Source organism: Nylanderia fulva, unplaced genomic scaffold, assembly GCF_048542155.1.
Source record: "Nylanderia fulva isolate GAGA-0341 unplaced genomic scaffold, ASM4854215v1 Scaffold17, whole genome shotgun sequence".
Classification (NCBI taxonomy): Eukaryota; Metazoa; Arthropoda; class Insecta; order Hymenoptera; family Formicidae; genus Nylanderia; species Nylanderia fulva.
This window is the reverse complement of record NW_028189945.1, coordinates 4,867,700-4,885,704: the sequence shown is the minus strand read 5'-3', so window position 1 is coordinate 4,885,704 and position 18,005 is coordinate 4,867,700. Positions and strand designations below refer to the sequence as shown.

Genomic DNA, 18,005 nt, shown 5'->3' with positions numbered 1-18,005 from the left:
GGTAAAAAAAGGCGACCAGTTAAGGGCACGCCATTAACAAAAATTATCCATTGCAAACCCATGTAGAATCCTATCCTATTGCAAACCCATGTAGAATCCTATGAAAAATTAATCATTGCAAACCCATGTAAAATCCTAGGCAAAATTAACCATTGCAAACCCATGTAGAATCGTACCCATTGCAAACCTATGTAGAATCCTATGAAAAATTAACCATTGCAAACTCATGTAGAATCCTATGAAAAATTAACCATTGCAAACCCATGTAGAATTGTATTAAAAATTATCCATTGCAAACTTATGTAGAATCCTACATTGCAAACCCATGTACAATAGAATTGTATGAAAAATTATCGATTATAAACCCATGTACAATCGTAACAAAAGTAATGAAATAAAATAAAAATTGCGCCAAGTGAAAGTAGAAACTTGTACCAGTGGAAAATTAAAGTTGCAGACATATATAGAGTCGTATAATGAATCATTAAAAATTTAAATTTGCAAATGTAGAATCGTACCATAAAAAAACTTATCTTTTAAAAAAAAGATAAACAAGATGCCAAGTCCATGCGCCATGTGAAAAAGAAATAAAAAAATTTTAGTTAAAAAAACTGGGCGCGCTGCTAAGTTTCAAAATTACAATGCACCTTAAAGTAACATTAATTAATTTAAACACAAAACATATTTTAACTGTAATGAGTTTAAAAGTAACAATTTAATTTTAATATTGTTAGAATATTATTTAGCAGCGCGCCCAGTTTTTTTAACTAAAATTTTTTTATTTCTTTTTCACATGGCGCATGGACTTGGCATCTTGTTTATCTTTTTTTAAAAGATAAGTTTTTTTATGGTACGATTCTACATTTGCAAATTTAAATTTTTAATGATTCATTATACGACTCTATATATGTCTGCAACTTTAATTTTCCACTGGTACAAGTTTCTACTTTCACTTGGCGCAATTTTTATTATATTTCATTACTTTTGTTACGATTGTACATGGGTTTATAATCGATAATTTTTCATACAATTCTATTGTACATGGATTTGCAATGTAGGATTCTACATAAGTTTGCAATGGATAATTTTTAATACAATTCAACATGGGTTTGCAATGGTTAATTTTTCATAGGATTCTACATGAGTTTGCAAAGGTTAATTTTTCATAGGATTCTACATAGGTTTGCAATGGGTACGATTCTACATGGGTTTGCAATGGTTAATTTTGCCTAGGATTCTACATGGGTTTGCAATGATTAATTTTTCATAGGATTCTACATGGGTTTGCAATAGGATAGGATTCTACATGGGTTTGCAATGGTCATCATTGACCACGCATACATAGTAGTATCGTGTTACACGTATTCACACGTATACAACAAATGCGCACACATATATCACACGTACACAACACATGCAAGATGCATGTAGTAGTAATTTTGTCCATCTCGCACGTTTTACAACAGATGGCGATAGTGGCGCTCCGCCATATCGGCAGCGTGCGGGGTTATGTTGGTTAACTCTCTCTCTCTCTCTCTCTCTCTCTCTCTCTCTCTCTCTCTCTCTCTCTCACACACACACTCTCATTCTCACTCACTCACTCACTGTTCGTCTTGTGTACTTATTTAGTACATTCATGATTAAACATCTATATGCATTAATGTGAAATTTACTTACAATTAGTTTACTTGAAATATTCAATCTCTAAAGTGTTTATCTTATAAGATAGACAAAAAAATCTGAGTAAATAATAAGAAAAAAAAACAAAAGGATTATTATTGTCATAATTTTTTATCAATTAAGTACTCTTAACTATCCAATAATTAAATAAATACGTACAAATGTGCGCGCGTGTACACACATACACATATTGATATTAAAGAGATTGAAGGAGAGGAGGAGAAGATAAAAATTTAAATATTCACATATATTTTCAAATATTATATATGAATTTATAGTTTACATATCTAATTAATAATGAATTTCTAATTATATTAAAAGTAGGTATACTAGGAGAGTTCTAGACCAGGGGCAATGAGGGGGGGTGAGGGGCGGGGGGGAATCGGGGGCGAGGGGGGTGACGTCACGCGGGGGGAGGGGGTCTTATCAGTAGATAAGCTTATCTTTTGTTTATAAACATATCAGATAACCTGATAAGGGGATCATGTTACCTGATATATTTATAAACAAGATAAGATAAGATAAGCGGCGTCTTTGAGCGGTATCAAAGTTTTCATAAATTTTCTCCGAAAATCCAAGATAAGATAAGCTAAGTTTTCGAATCCAAGATAAGCGGCGTCTTTGTAAGGTATCAAAGATAAGCGGCGTCTTTGTAAGGTATCAAAGATAAGCTTGAGCGGTATCAAAGTTTTCATAAATTTTCTCCGAAGATAAGATAAAAATTCTGCGAATGGCTGCCGCAAAATCCAAATCCAAATCCAAGCTTGGATCCCGAGCACCGACAATCAAGGGGGTTGCGTTTCTTCATCTAAATTTGATAAGATAAAAATTCTGCGAATGGCTGCCGCAAAATCCAAAATCCAAGCTTGGATCGAGCGCCGACAATCGGATATCTAAGTTTGATAAGATAATTCTGCGAATTATTAAGAACAAAAGGTTTGCCGACAATCAAGCGAGTTGATACATACAGGTTGCGACATGTCAATCCGATCCGGCGTGTCAATCCGACGGGGTAAAATTTATCTATGTATTTCTAAGAATTATCAGCGATATCTAAGTTTGTCGATAAGATATCACACAAATATTTTTCGCGAATTAACAATTGCATCATCATCCCCACGAACAAAAGGATGATCGGGATATATAACGAGGACCGATGCAGCTGCCGGGCCATAGTACCACTGGCGAGCGCACGCTCTCTTCATTCGAGGTGCAAGAAAAAAAGTTTAGTGTGCAAAGTAGTTTTTTTTGTAATAAGTGAATTTTTTACAAAAATGGAGAACATTGAGCGCGACCTTTTGGAGCGTTCCCGCCAAGTTGCTAACTTGGGCGAATATTTCGGATGGCTGCAAAAGTGCGAACGGTTTATCGAAGAGCTGGAAGAACGCAGCCGTGCCAAGCGTCCGCGTCTCTCGATTGGACATAGACAATCTCTCGTGGCGAGAATAGCGCGACTCGAGGGTGCGAAGGTGCGCTTGCAGAGACAGTATGTCGGTGAATCCATGTTTAGTGGTGGATCCATACCTAGTGGCAGCGGCGGCGGATTCAGTGGCGGCGGCAATAACGCGCAAAGACTCGTTTGGCGCGAAATTGATACGGCGTTCGATAGCCGTATACTGACCGGTGCGGTAATTAACGCAGACCACATCGAACCGCGTCAGTTTTTGGAAAATGCCAAAGACATTGTAGTCGAGAACGTGGAGAATGTGCTACAAAGACACGCCAGTGTAAAAGTGAACACTGTTTTCAACGGTGAATTTGTGTCCGGTGACAAGCGCGCCAATAAAAGTATTAACACGAGAAACTTTGAACTCTTTCGCACGTCCGATGTACGCGAGTGGTACGAGCGCCGCGTAATCGAGCCCACGCTAGCATCGTTAGAAGAGTTCCAGGAACGCGATAGCGGTTGGGCATTGTCGCGGATAATAGATTTGACAGTAAATATCAACAAGTACAATCCAATGCGCGCGGGATGTCATGTCAAATTACCGCAAAAAATTGTAACAAAGAGAGCGGTGATTAATGTGCGATCAGCGGACAATGCGTGTTTCGCATGGTCGGTGGTGGCCGCTCTGTACCCCGCTGATATACATGTGGATCGAGAATCCTCCTATCCGCATTACACAACAGTGCTGAATCTCCAAAACATTGAGTTTCCAGTGACTGTGAATCAAATTAAAAAGTTTGAACTTGCAAACGACATTTCCGTGAATGTGTACATCATCGAGAACGAGAACATCGTCCCGTTGCGTCTTTCGGAAAAAAAGAAGGACAGGCACGTCAATCTGCTGTACGTGGAGGACGAAAACAGCGTTGGACATTTCGCGTGCATAAAAATTCTGTCTCGTCTCGTGAGCTCGCAACTGAGCAAACACAATGGTCAAAAATTTATTTGCGATCGGTAAGTATATAGTAAACTTAAATTATATTTAAAATATTTCTAATTAAATTTGTTTATTTTTTATTTTTTTTACAGATGCCTACATTATTTCAGAGCGGTGGATAAATTGCAGGCGCATATGGAAGATTGCGGGAAACTGAACGACTGCGCTATCCGGTTGCCGAGCGACAAGGACAAGTGGCTCAGCTTCGACAACTACACGAGGAAGGAGCGGCTGCCGTTTGTAGTGTACGCCGACCTCGAGTGTGTTTTGGCAAAGACCGAAGATGCCAAAAATCATCAACACCATCAAGTGTTCAGCATCGCATACTATGTACAGTGTTCGTACGACAGTTCGTTGTCCGCGTACAATTCCCGCCGTAGTGTCGATTGCGTCGCGTGGTTCGCCGAACAGCTTAAAAATTTAGCAATCCGCGTAAAAAATATTTTAACGACCAATGTCCCCATGGTAAATTTAACGCCTGACGAGTGGTTAAAATTTCGCACCGCGACGCATTGTCACATTTGGGAAAAACCGTTTGACGAAGACGATACACGCGTCCGCGATCATTGCCACCTCACCGGGCGGTACAGGGGTCCTGCGCATTCAAATTGTAACTTAAATTACAAAGAATCATTTTGTATTCCTATAGTCTTTCACAATCTGTCCGGCTACGACGCGCATTTTATTATTGAGGACATAGCCACAGCGTTCGAAGGGGAAATCGAATTACTGCCGATAACAAAGGAAAAATACATTTCATTCTCGAAGACTGTTAAATTGACACAAGATAATAATTCGAAAAATTATATCAAATTACGGTTTATCGATTCGTACAAGTTTCTCAGTGCTAGTCTCGACAAATTAGCGTCATTTTTGGATAAAGAAAAACTAAAAATTTTACATTCGGAATATCAAAATTTAACTAGTGAAAAATTCAATTTATTGACACGGAAGGGCGTCTTTCCGTACGAATACATTGACTGCGTGGACAGATTACAAGACACACGTTTACCGCCGCGCGACTCATTTTACAGTTCCTTAACCGGCGACACAGTATCCGAGAGTGATTACGCGCACGCCGAGACCGTCTGGAGCCGATTCTCCCTTCGAACGCTAGGCGAATATAGCGATTTATATTTAAAAATTGATGTCTTGTTATTGGCCAATATATTTGAGAATTTTCGCGATAGTTGTATAAAAAGTTACGGACTCGATCCCGCGTATTATTATACTCTCCCCGGATATACATGGGACGCCATGTTAAAACATACGAATATAAAATTTGAATTATTAACAGACATTGACATGGTTATGTTTGTCGAACGAGGTATACGCGGCGGCCTTAGTCAATGTTCAGGCCGATACGCACAGGCTAATAACAAGTACATGCAATCGTACGACCCATCGAAACCCTCATCATACCTCATGTATTTCGATGTAAATAATTTGTACGGATGGGCAATGTGTCAACCATTGCCGTATGCCGATTTTCGGTGGGTCGACGATATATCGAATTTTGACGTATCATCTATCGCGTTCGATTCGCCTATAGGCTATGTTCTCGAAGTAGATTTAGAGTATCCGCGACATCTTCAGGACGCGCACATTGACCTACCGTTTTGCCCGACGCGCGATAAGCCGCCCGGCAAGCGGGAGTATAAACTCCTCGCAACGCTTTGCGATAAGAAGCGCTACGTGATACACTATCGTAATCTACAGCAGTGCACGCGCCACGGGCTACGCATAACAAAAATATACCGCATACTACAATTCACGCAGTCAGCGTGGCTGCAAAAATACATCGAACTCAACACGCAGTTTAGAACACATGCGAAAAACGATTTTGAAAAAAATTTATATAAATTGATGAATAATGCGGTATTTGGCAAGACGATGGAAAATGTACGCAATCATGTTGATGTAAAATTATTAACAAAATGGGACGGACGGTACGGTGCGGAGGCAATGATCGCGAAACCAAATTTTCATAGTACTAGCGTATTTTCGGAAAAATTAGTTGCAATTGAATTACGCAAACTCGAAGTTAAAATCTACAAACCAATCTACGTCGGCATTTGCATACTCGACATATCAAAAGTATGTCTTTATGAATTTCATCACGAATACATGTCACCGCTCTATCGTGACAATTGGAGAGTAATGTACACCGACACGGACAGTTTAATTTATCAAATTAAATGTCAGGATGTCTATGAAAATTTGAAACGCGGTATCGCTCGATTCGATACCAGCGACTACGCCGCGAATAATGCGTACGGTATACCACTCGCGAATAAAAAGGTGCCAGGTCTGATGAAAGATGAGAATAACGGCGCGATAATGACCGAATTCGTCGGGCTTAGAGCAAAAATGTATGCTTTGCGGGTGGACGGTAAAAAGGACACTAAAAAGGCAAAAGGCGTCAAAAGTAACGTCGTAGCGCGTAGTATAACATTCGACGATTATACGCGTTGCCTTAATGACGAAATTGAAATGACGCGTCAGCAGTCATGCATAAGATCGAAATTGCATAAAGTGTATACCATCAGCGAGACAAAAATTGCTCTAAGTCCCTACGACGACAAACGGTATGTCATACCTGAGTCGACCGACACCTTGCCGTGGGGACATTATAGAATACCGTTGTAAATTATATTTTTATTATATTTATTATACTTATTATATTTATTATATTTATTATATGTATTATATTGTGAGGATGTATTAATGAGAAGTATATATTTTTTTGTGTTACAATAAAAATAAAATATCGACGGCAATCGGAGCCTATGCGGATGACATGCACAAAATTAATAAATTAAAATGAGATCTCAAATCAAACTCATTTATTAAATTCTAAACGTTTCGACCCACTTCGGGTCTTCTTCAGTAGCTGCAAAATACAAAGAAACAAAAATAGAAGATAATCGGTACAATCAGAAAATTATAAAACTCGTATACATACAATCCGCAAATAAATTAAGTATCATTCTCCTCCCTATTCAAACCGTCCGGCCGTCGGAGTGTCTCCCTAACGGTGACCATCGTCAGGAAGGAAGCAGAGCCGTGACTCCCTTACCAACACTAATCAACATGGTATAAATTAAACGTAGAACAATTCACAAGAATTAAAAATTAAAAACCGGGAAGAACACTCACCCCGACAGTAAAAACAGAGAGAAGACGATGCTACACGTGACACATCACTCTAACGACTGTGCGGTATTCTACCTCGACACAGTCAATACATATATACGCAAAAAACAAATATAAAAATAAAATATAAAAATAAAAATAAAAATAAAAACAACTAAACTAATCGGCACTCAAGTCAAAAGTCTAACAAAAAAACCCGGCTATGTAAAATCACAAAGCTAGATTTTGGTAAATTTTTCTATTAACAAATCAAGATTCTCATTTAATTTATCAGTGTCGCTATGTAAATTTAAACTATTCTTCTGACGTTTTATGTGGATCATTTCGGATATCAAACGTTTACCTCAAAAAGGCTCCTCGTCTAAGACTGTTACATCCTCCCAATTAAATTCATGGTTCAATAATCTATGTTCCGATATGACTGATAATTGTGAGGCGTTTCTTTTTATGTTGTTGCGATGTTCTTTCATCCTAGTTTTCAACAATCTACCCGTCTGCCCTACGTACGACGCATCACAATCCATACAATCAATTTTATAAACTACATTATTATGGAGTTCCCTTGGTAACTTATCCTTGTGTACTTTAATGAATTTACGGAGACTTGAGTGACTTTTGACTTGAGTGCCGATTAGTTTAGTTGTTTTTATTTTTATTTTTATTTTCATATTTTATTTTTATATTTGTTTTTTGCGTATATATGTATTGACTGTGTCGAGGTAGAATACCGCACAGTCGTTAGAGTGATGTGTCACGTGTAGCATCGTCTTCTCTCTGTTTTTACTGTCGTGGTGAGTGTTCTTCCCGGTTTTTAATTTTTAATTCTTGTGAATTGTTCTACGTTTAATTTATACCATGTTGATTAGTGTTGGTAAGGGAGTCACGGCTCTGCTTCCTTCCTGACGATGGTCACCGTTAGGGAGACACTCCGACGGCCGGACGGTTTGAATAGGGAGGAGAATGATACTTAATTTATTTGCGGATTGTATGTATACGAGTTTTATAATTTTCTGATTGTACCGATTATCTTCTATTTTTGTTTCTTTGTATTTTGCAGCTACTAAAGAAGACCCGAAGTGGGTCGAAACGTTTAGAATTTAATAAATGAGTTTGATTTGAGATCTCATTTTAATTTATTAATTTTGTGCATGTCATCCGCATAGGCTCCGATTGCCGTCGATATTTTATTTTTATTGTAACACAATAATTCGAGCCGAGATTAACAGTTTTTTTATATTGAATTTACGCTGGCTGTAATAATGCGTCCGTTGAGGAATTTCTTCCAATTTGTTGGACACAGTTTTAATTGGAGCGCGGTCAAACATTTGAAGGATTGGATCAAATTAAACAAGAGTCTGATTAGATTAAACTTGCGAATCAAATTTTTAAAAGATTGTTTAAATCAGGATGTTACACCGTCTCATCTGATGTTTCTTTCTCGTTATGCTAATAATTTATATCATTATAAGTCTGTATTGAAACACAAATTTATTATAAGACGTACTATCAAAGACATTTTAAGAAATGAAATTTATGATGCTCATAGACAGAGGCACAAAGTCAGATTAGATATTTATGAACTCGTTCGTACATAATAAAATTTTGCATACTATTCCGTATAACTTTACCGCGTAACGCAACTATAGGACTTATATAACAACGGTATATCTGCATTTAGAAATTCGTGGTTTGTATCTATTATTGAAGTTACAATCTGTCTCCTCCACACAATTTGCTCTCTACGTAATTATAGATACGATTAGCTCTACAAATACTAATACTAATCTGTGATATTTGCCGGCTCTAATTAGCGCAAATGTCAAACTGAAAGACCCTAGCGGACTTTGATATGCCTACGAGCAATTCCAATCTCGTAGACTTGTATCTCGATATAGCATTACGTGTACATATACACCTATGTTCAAAATGTCAAATTATCGAACACATATTTTACCTAAATCGTTCCCGCTAATTTCGCTCAGATATTCGCAGAATGATATTTTCATCATCGCTCCGTATTAATCTCCGATATTCATTCGATAGGCATGCTCGGTGAATATACAATCGCGAATTCGTATATATACTGGGTGTCTGACATAAAGTGCCACACCAAAAATATACAAATAGATCTCGTTATTTGGAGACGATTTTCCCTCAGCAAAAATGTCGAGGGAGGCCATTATTTTTCGCATGTTCCCAATTGTATTTCCACAAGGCTTAGTTTGCGAAAAACTTTACTTTCGTTTGCTTATAATTCAAAAATTATAAAAATTATAAAGCTCACGCAAAAAAATAGTTTTTGTAAGGCTTACAAATTGACGGGTAAATTCATCCAAGACAATCCCGATATTTTATTTATGAAGGCGGATAAGGGTAATATCACGGTTGCGATAAATAGAGATATGTACATGGACAAAATGTGTGATTTGCTGGCTGACCGGAATACTTATACTGTTGTTAAAAAAGATCCGACTAGGAACTTAATTAATCAATTACACGGAATTTTAATGAGATGGAAAACGAAGAATTACATTTCTTCAACAACATATAAATCCCTGAACTGCACGGACGGGGTTTTACCGAGAGCGTATGGTCTGCCGAAGGTGCATAAACCGAATTGCCCTTTACGTGTCATCGTGTCATCTAGAAATACACCTCTTTATTACTTGGCAAAATTTTTACATAAGATAATATATAAGGCAATTCCGAAGCCTGATTCGGCTATTTCTGATAGTTTTCAATTAGTGAACAAATTAAATGGTTTATGTGTGGATAGTGATGTGAAGCTAGTTTCACTAGATGTTGCATCATTGTTCACCAATGTACCATTGGATATGGCTATTGATAGTTTAATTAACAGATGGGGGTATATTGAAAAAGAGTGTATTATTCCACGAGATGAATTTTTATTGACAATTCGTTTTATTATGAACTCGACTTATTTTATGTTTAATAATGTATGTTATCAACAGACTTTTGGCACACCTATGGGTTCCCCCCTCTCACCGATCATTGCGGATATCACGTTGCAAGATTTGGAGAGTAGAGCGATTGCTGCGATTCCATTGTTATTTCCATTTTATTTTAGATATGTTGACGATATCGCGTTGGCGGCCCCACCCTCCATGCTTAAAATAGTTTTAAACACTTTCAATTCTTTCCATCCTAGATTGCAGTTCACCATGGAGGAGGGGGTTGACAACCGATTGAATTTTTTAGATGTCACCATTATTATAAATAATGGGAGCATTGAGTTCGATTTGTTTCATAAGCCGACGTATTCAGGTAGATATTTAAATTTTGAATCGCAGCATCCTCTCTGTCATAAAAAGGGCACCATTATCAGCCTCATAGATAGAGTTTTTTGGCTATCTCATCCGAAATTCCATAAAGGTAACTTTGAGTCTATGATTGGAGTTCTTTTGTCTAATAATTATCCTCTCAATTTGATATTTCATACTTTGCAAGCGCGGTTAAAAAAGTTGTTCTTCCGCTATAATAATAAGTTGCATAACAATAGAGCAAATATATGCAATGACAAGATTCCAACGCAGAAAAAAGTTTCGTACTTTAATATTCCGTATATTAATAATGTATCGAAGAGAATCGAGGACATTACACGTGATTTGGATGTCACTCCATCATATACAGCAATTAACAGTCTCCGTAAATTCATTAAAGTACACAAGGATAAGTTACCAAGGGAACTCCATAATAATGTAGTTTATAAAATTGATTGTATGGATTGTGATGCGTCGTACGTAGGGCAGACAGGTAGATTGTTGAAAACTAGGATGAAAGAACATCGCAACAACATAAAAAGAAACGCGTCACAATTATCAGTCATATCGGAACATAGATTATTGAACCATGAATTTAATTGGGAGGATGTAAAAGTCTTAGACGAGGAGCCTTTTTTAGGTAAACGTTTGATATCCGAAATGATCCACATAAAACGTCAGAAGAATAGTTTAAATTTACATAGCGACACTGATAAATTAAATGAGAATCTTGATTTGTTAATAGAAAAATTTACCAAAATCTAGCTTTGTGATTTTACATAGCCGGGTTTTTTTGTTAGACTTTTGACATGAGTGCCGATTAGTTTAGTTGTTTTTATTTTTATTTTCATATTTTATTTTTATATTTGTTTTTGCGTATATATGTATCGACTGTGTCGAGGTAGAATACCGCACAGTCGTTAGAGTGATGTGTCACGTGTAGCATCGTCTTCTCTCTGTTTTTACTGTCGGGGTGAGTGTTCTTCCCGGTTTTTAATTTTTAATTCTTGTGAATTGTTCTACGTTTAATTTATACCATGTTGATTAGTGTTGGTAAGGGAGTCACGGCTCTGCTTCCTTCCTGACGATGGTCACCGTTAGGGAGACACTCCGACGGCCGGACGGTTTGAATAGGGAGGAGAATTATATTTAATTTATTTGCGGATTGTATGTATACGAGTTTTATAATTTTCTGATTGTACCGATTATCTTCTACTTTTGTTTCGTTGTATTTTGCAGCTACTGAAGAAGACCCGAAGTGGGTCGAAACGTTTAGAACTTAATAAATGAGTTTGATTTGAGATCTCATTTTAATTTATTAATTTTGTGCATGTCATCCGCATAGGCTCCGATTGCCGTCGATATTTTATTTTTATTGTAACACAATAATTCGAGCCGAGATTAACAGTTTTTTTATATTCAAAAATTATTGATGCCTCAATATTTTTGCTGACAATGAGAAAAAATTTTCTTCAAATAAGATCTTGTATATTTTTATTAATAAAATTTTTATTAATAAAATAAATAAATAAATTTTACGTATCTTTATAAGTAAGTCTTATATTAAAATTCTATTAAAGCAAACTCTATCTAAAATTAACTGAAGAATGTAGTTCTGTTAATATTTTATTTCCACAAGGCCTAGTTTCCAAAAAGCCTTTATTTTCAACTGCTTATAATTTGAAAATTATTGGTATCTCGAGATTTTTGCTGAGGAAAAATCGTCTCCGAATGATACCAGAAATCTGTCATTGAAGGGATGCCGTTGTTCTGTTTTACCGACTTTAAGTTAGATTAGGTTCGCTTGTTATTGAATATACAGTTTAACTACCTGACGTGCCAATTGATCAGTGCAGGATGTAATATGCACATATATAAGAAAGAGAGTGTGTGTGTGAAAAGAATCGAGGCCTTTTAATGTTCGTATCCATTTAATTTTACGACTTTCAATCGGTACAGACTTTTCCTTCGGTCGCACGTCCGCACGCGATAACTGACGGGGGCCGAATCTCTCGAACCCGCGCTATCTATTCTCTTCCTGCCCGTTCCTACGACCTTCGAGAATCTTCTCGACTCATCCTTTTTAATTTCGCTTGTGTTATTGTTTCGAGTTTCGATTATCGTCTTTGTCTCCCCGTCTTGTCCGTTGTGTCTTTCCACTTGTTTATTTTGTCTCGCGTCTCGCTTTTCCTTTCGTCCCGCGTAAGTTTCGCATATATGTAAACTGGGGAATATGTGACGATATAATCGCCACAACAGATTGAAAAATCCTCCACAATGATTGATTCAAGTATGAATCTTTTGATACAGGCTTTTAATCTCATTTTTATTATTTCTGTATTATTTTTTCATGTCATCTCTATTAGGAGCGCCGTATTTTGTGCACAAATAAACTGCAGAACTTTGGTATTAAATAAGTATTGTTATGAGCTGCAAGAGACCGATAAAATAACTGTAATTTTTTAACTGTTATTGCTTTTTTATACGAAATTACAGCCCTCCCCGTTTATTATCATCAGTACTTTAATTGTGGAGAAGGATTTTGGAATCTATATAACAATAAAGAGAAAAACCCTTGAACTCAAAGTCGATAAAACAGTAATGGTCAGCATCCCCTGAAAAACTTTTTCGACAGTTCTGAAACACCCTGTATAGGAGTAAATCCTATGAACATCGACGTGTTTCGCGCAATTCCCCACGTGATACACGGCATTGCGACGCCGGCCCTTTCTCCTGGCGAACTATAACCCGGATGTTAACTAACTCGCGGCTAGTTACGGCTGCTTGCATTTACATATCATATGTTCGAATCGCGCGCATGCCATTGTGCGTCACTCAACCAAAACTGTACATATATCTAATAAAAACATTTACCGTATTAATGAAAAGATACATTAAAATTGGTCCAATGAGTTATCTTATTATCATAATGATTTAGGTTTTATAAAAGGATAATTTGAATTATTAAACTATTACTAGGATTTATTGTAACAATAAATGTGTACATTGAAAAATCTCCTATAGGTTTATTATAATAAAAAAAAAACTTTATTGACTCAATGAATTATGTAATTGAATTATGCATTGCATTTTATTATTATTAATACATGTAATCATAATTCGATAAATGATTTCATTACTTTATGATCACGTTTGTTGATATTATGAAATGATATGATTGACTACTTCATTGTATTATATTAATGAATTTTTTCATAGATTTATTAAAAAACTTCATTGAAACAATAAATTGTATAATAAATTTATTAAAAAACTTAATTGAATCAATGAATAATATAATTAAGTGACATTTTATATATTATTAATATTAATGTATATATTCATTAATTATTTTATCATATAACAATTACGTTTATTGATATTATTATTTATTTTTTTATTTATATTAATATATTATTTTAATATATTAATAATAATATATTAAATGTAAAGTAATAAATATATGTAGTTACAAATTGAATCAGATATACTGAGTTATAAAATATATACATTATTATTAATGTAATGTTAAATGTATATTTTTAAATGCGACATCAAAAGTTCGAAATTAAATAAGAAGTTCAAGTTAATCGAAAATAAAAAACACAACTCTAAAGCTAATTTTTGGATAATAGAATAAATACAAAATAAGAATTTTTATTCCAAAAGAATTTTATTCAATATATTATTCTGTGTAGATGTATACATTTATGTTACATGAGAAGATAAAATAACATACACGATTAATATTTTTATGCAGTTTTGAGATTTTCTATTAATACGTGAACTTTGGAAAAGGAATTATTAGATTTAATTTCAAAAAAATTCGATTCAATAAAATTCCAAAACATTAAACTTTCAGTCGGAAAACTAAAATTAAATACATGAAAACTTTTAAATAATATATCAACTGCCCTAAGAAAACTGTTAAACGAATACTTAACATCATCGAAATACACATAAATATCTGTTATTTTTGAAATATCTTCGCCAACACACATAATGAAGGGTTGAATGCATTCCTTTTTATTTTTGAGATTCATAAGATGATCCTCTATTTCTTGATGAGATTTACCAAAGTAAACAAAAGATTCCTGAGAATCTCTAATAGTAAATTTTATAGTACTTTTTTTGCCAGTCAAATCTTTTTTCACAATTTTTTGGGTTGGAACCAAGTAACCATGGAGACTCCAAAAAACTATTGCATCACGACCATCTATATACAAATTAAGTTAAATAAATAAAGAATGTGTTATACAAGTGACAAAATAATATAATATATTAAACAGCTTAATAATGAAATAAAATTTGTTACAAATTTAAAAAATTTTTAATTAAATTAATATCATTTACTTTCAGAAAGTGTCTCCTGTTTCAACATTTGTAGGTATGCTCTTATGGATTTATCTTTCACGTGATTATCTTTGCATAAAAATGATGTAAGATTATTTAAGCAAGTCTCCCACTTATTTAACAGGCCATTTCCCGTTTCGAATAAGACATTAAAATCCATGTCAATCTGTAAAACATTTTAAGAATCAATTCGCTTGTCAGTTCTAAATTTCCATTTAATTTAAGTACCAATCTAAAGCCAGATGGCTTTCTATAGAAGGGCCACTTTTCAAAAATAGCTGCCGTATTTGCAAGATTATTTATTTCTTTTAGTCGATGTTGGCCACATGCTCTCCAACAGTTGTCAAACTCTTCCGATGTCAGGCTGTCAAATTTGAGTGCATTAATGCAACTTTCTGCATCATTTTCTGGAACTAAAATATTGAACATTATTCCATGTAATTTTCAAACATAATAAGTACTTACTAAATGTTCTCTGAGTCTGTTGAGTTAGTTTTGTATTTTCTGTTTTTTTTGGTAAAATATGTTTCCCAACTACTGTTTTAATTGAAGATTTTAAATTGGAAAATTTATTATATAATTTTCCACGTTTACCTATTCGATAATATTCCTAAATATAAATAATTTTATAAAGATGAATATTGTAATTAGTGATATTGTACTTTGATTTTTTCAATGAAAAAATAATTAACTTTATCTAGTCATTATTATATATCTTTATATTTTAAATTTCAAATAAACTTACTAATTTTTCGGTAGGAAATCTTTCCAATATTTCTTTTTCAAGTTTATAACTTGCTGTCATCGACATTTTAATATTATTTTCTTCAAAAAAATTCGCACAAGTATTGATCAATAATGATCTTTGTTCATCTTCAAATTTTTCATATTTTTTGTAGTATTCTACTAACATAATACCCTTTGGAGTTTCATTTAAAATAGTTGATAACGTTATCATACTATTAGTTTCGTCTGAAGTTGACGATCTTCTATAAGGGGAAAAACGAGATCCTGATGTCGAAGGCACAGAGTCAGTCGATAGAGTTGATGGGGATGGTGGTGCACTTAAGTTGCAAGTATTTGGTATTTCCAGCGGAAGGTTTAGAGAATTTCTCCAATTTTCTAAATTATTTTCAAATAAAATTTGAGTGCCAAGATCGAATGATTTGAGAAGTTTTTCGATATGATGTCGCTTTATAATTTTAAGAATTTTTATTACAACATTCTCACCTAAAAATTTATATTTATTTATATTTATATTTAATAATTTATATATATATTTATTTATTTTATTTATATTTATTTATTTATATTTATTTATATTGAAACATAGATGTACAAGAAATATATACTTACTTAGAAGATGATCCACTAATTCTTCTTGATTCCAACTTCGAAGTAGCAATCTTAATTCCTCCCTGTCTCTACTTTTATCCTGATATATAAATTGAAACGAATCTTGTGGTGCAATTAATTCATTTCGAGAACTTAAGTTTTGGAAAATTTGTTGGGCAGTTTCATTGTAAAGATGTTGCAAATTTTCATTATCAGTTTGATCATTTATTTGTGAATCTACTCTAATAGCTGTCAATTTTGAAGAATAATTTTCAAAAATTTCAGGTAAATCATATTGATAAATATTTTGAGAAGAAGTGCTAGGATTTATATTTTCGATACCTTGAGGTACCGATGAATTATTATTTATATTAGGAGTTTCCATTTCTTCTTGTGTGGGGTATCTTAATTGAGAGAGCAAGGGGTAAAAATTAAATTACATTATCAAAAATAAATGCACTTAAAAAATATAAAGTCATATCTTATAGGGCACTCTTTAAATTTTTATACGTAAAAATTTCATGAAATTTAACCAAATATATAGTTTAGTCTGTTATTTTATTGACATTATTATATGACATTATTCGTTCGAAACAGAAATTGTACAAAAATCGTATAATATACTATCAATTCATTATTGAATTTACAACTTTTAATTCTTACATAGAAGTAGGTATAATAATAGATTTATAATATTTTTTTATCCGTATCATTGATTTACCTTTAGCAGTTTTTATTAAAGTAAGTGGAGGTCCGATTATATCATTCGGAGATATTATAAAAAATTGTCCTAAAATCGCTTCATCAATTTCATACGCTAAAAAATGTTGTCTATATTGCATCCTTTGCAACTTTTGACAAAAAAATAAGACTTCATTGTTTCGAAATAAAATTATGTCTAATATCAAATATATTTCAACATCATTTCCAAAAGTTGCTATATAGTTGTTTTTATTGTTATACTCAACGCCCTTAAACTCTATACGAGAATACAATTTTATATCTCCTTCATTAACATTTTGTAATTTTGTAATAATAATAGAATGATAATTGCTCGATATTTTGTACTTATCATTGAATTTAAAAGTTTGACTTGCTGGATTTTCGATTTTCATTAATTGATATGCAAATTGTAATTCGTATTTTTTACTTAATGTAAGACAAATGTTTTTTCGAGAAGTGATACAACGGGAGTACATTTTAAATTGCCGATGCTTTGCCTCATATTTAAAACACCAGAATTTCCTTAAAGGTCCACATTGACGAATAATTGTTGGATAATGAGTTAAATTGTGAAACTTTGGCTTTAGCGTATCATTAAATAATTTAATATAATCACTATTATGCTTTTTAATTTTGTTTTCTAACAAAAGAATATTTATTTCGTTAATTTCAAAGCAAAGTATAATATCAATAATTTGAATAAAATTAATTAAAAAATTCCAGACTTCATCATCAGGTGGAACTAAGTCTCCAACTATAAGAGGAAAATGTATAATAAATGTCATCATCTCTGTAGCTGACATTTTAAATGTTTTTTTTCTACATGTGATTGTGTAATTTCACCTGAAATATTTTCAATTTCTTTTGATCCATATTCAAAATTTTGTTTTCTTGAATTTAAAATTTTTAGATCAAAGTATTTCATTTTTATTGTAAAATAAGTAATTGCATGACATACATTATAGTGGCAGACTCCTTCAAAAATATCATGCATAACGTCCATATAATAGTTTTCGACTACATGAAATGATGGAATATCATTTAATAAAGAATTATTTTTAATTCCAGTGCGTTGTGAATTATTTATCTTTAA

General features: G+C 33.7%; 1 protein-coding gene and 1 long non-coding RNA gene across 2 annotated transcripts; one reads left to right on the top strand and one right to left on the bottom strand.

The window, feature by feature from the left end:
* Positions 1-2,954: 2,954 nt before the first annotated feature.
* Positions 2,955-4,915, top strand: LOC146723771 (uncharacterized). Its single transcript, XM_085481259.1, has 3 exons — positions 2,955-4,081; positions 4,157-4,413; positions 4,902-4,915. The coding sequence occupies exons 1-3, from the start codon at positions 2,955-2,957 to the stop codon at positions 4,913-4,915; spliced, it is 1,398 nt and encodes a 465-aa protein (XP_085337385.1).
* Positions 4,916-14,370: 9,455 nt separating this feature from the next.
* On the bottom strand, positions 14,371-15,501 carry LOC114944901 (uncharacterized). Its single transcript, XR_003822304.2, has 3 exons — positions 15,083-15,501; positions 14,855-15,020; positions 14,371-14,717 (listed from the first exon to the last, which is right to left on the bottom strand). It is a non-coding gene; the product is annotated as an uncharacterized LOC114944901 (long non-coding RNA).
* Positions 15,502-18,005: the final 2,504 nt, after the last annotated feature.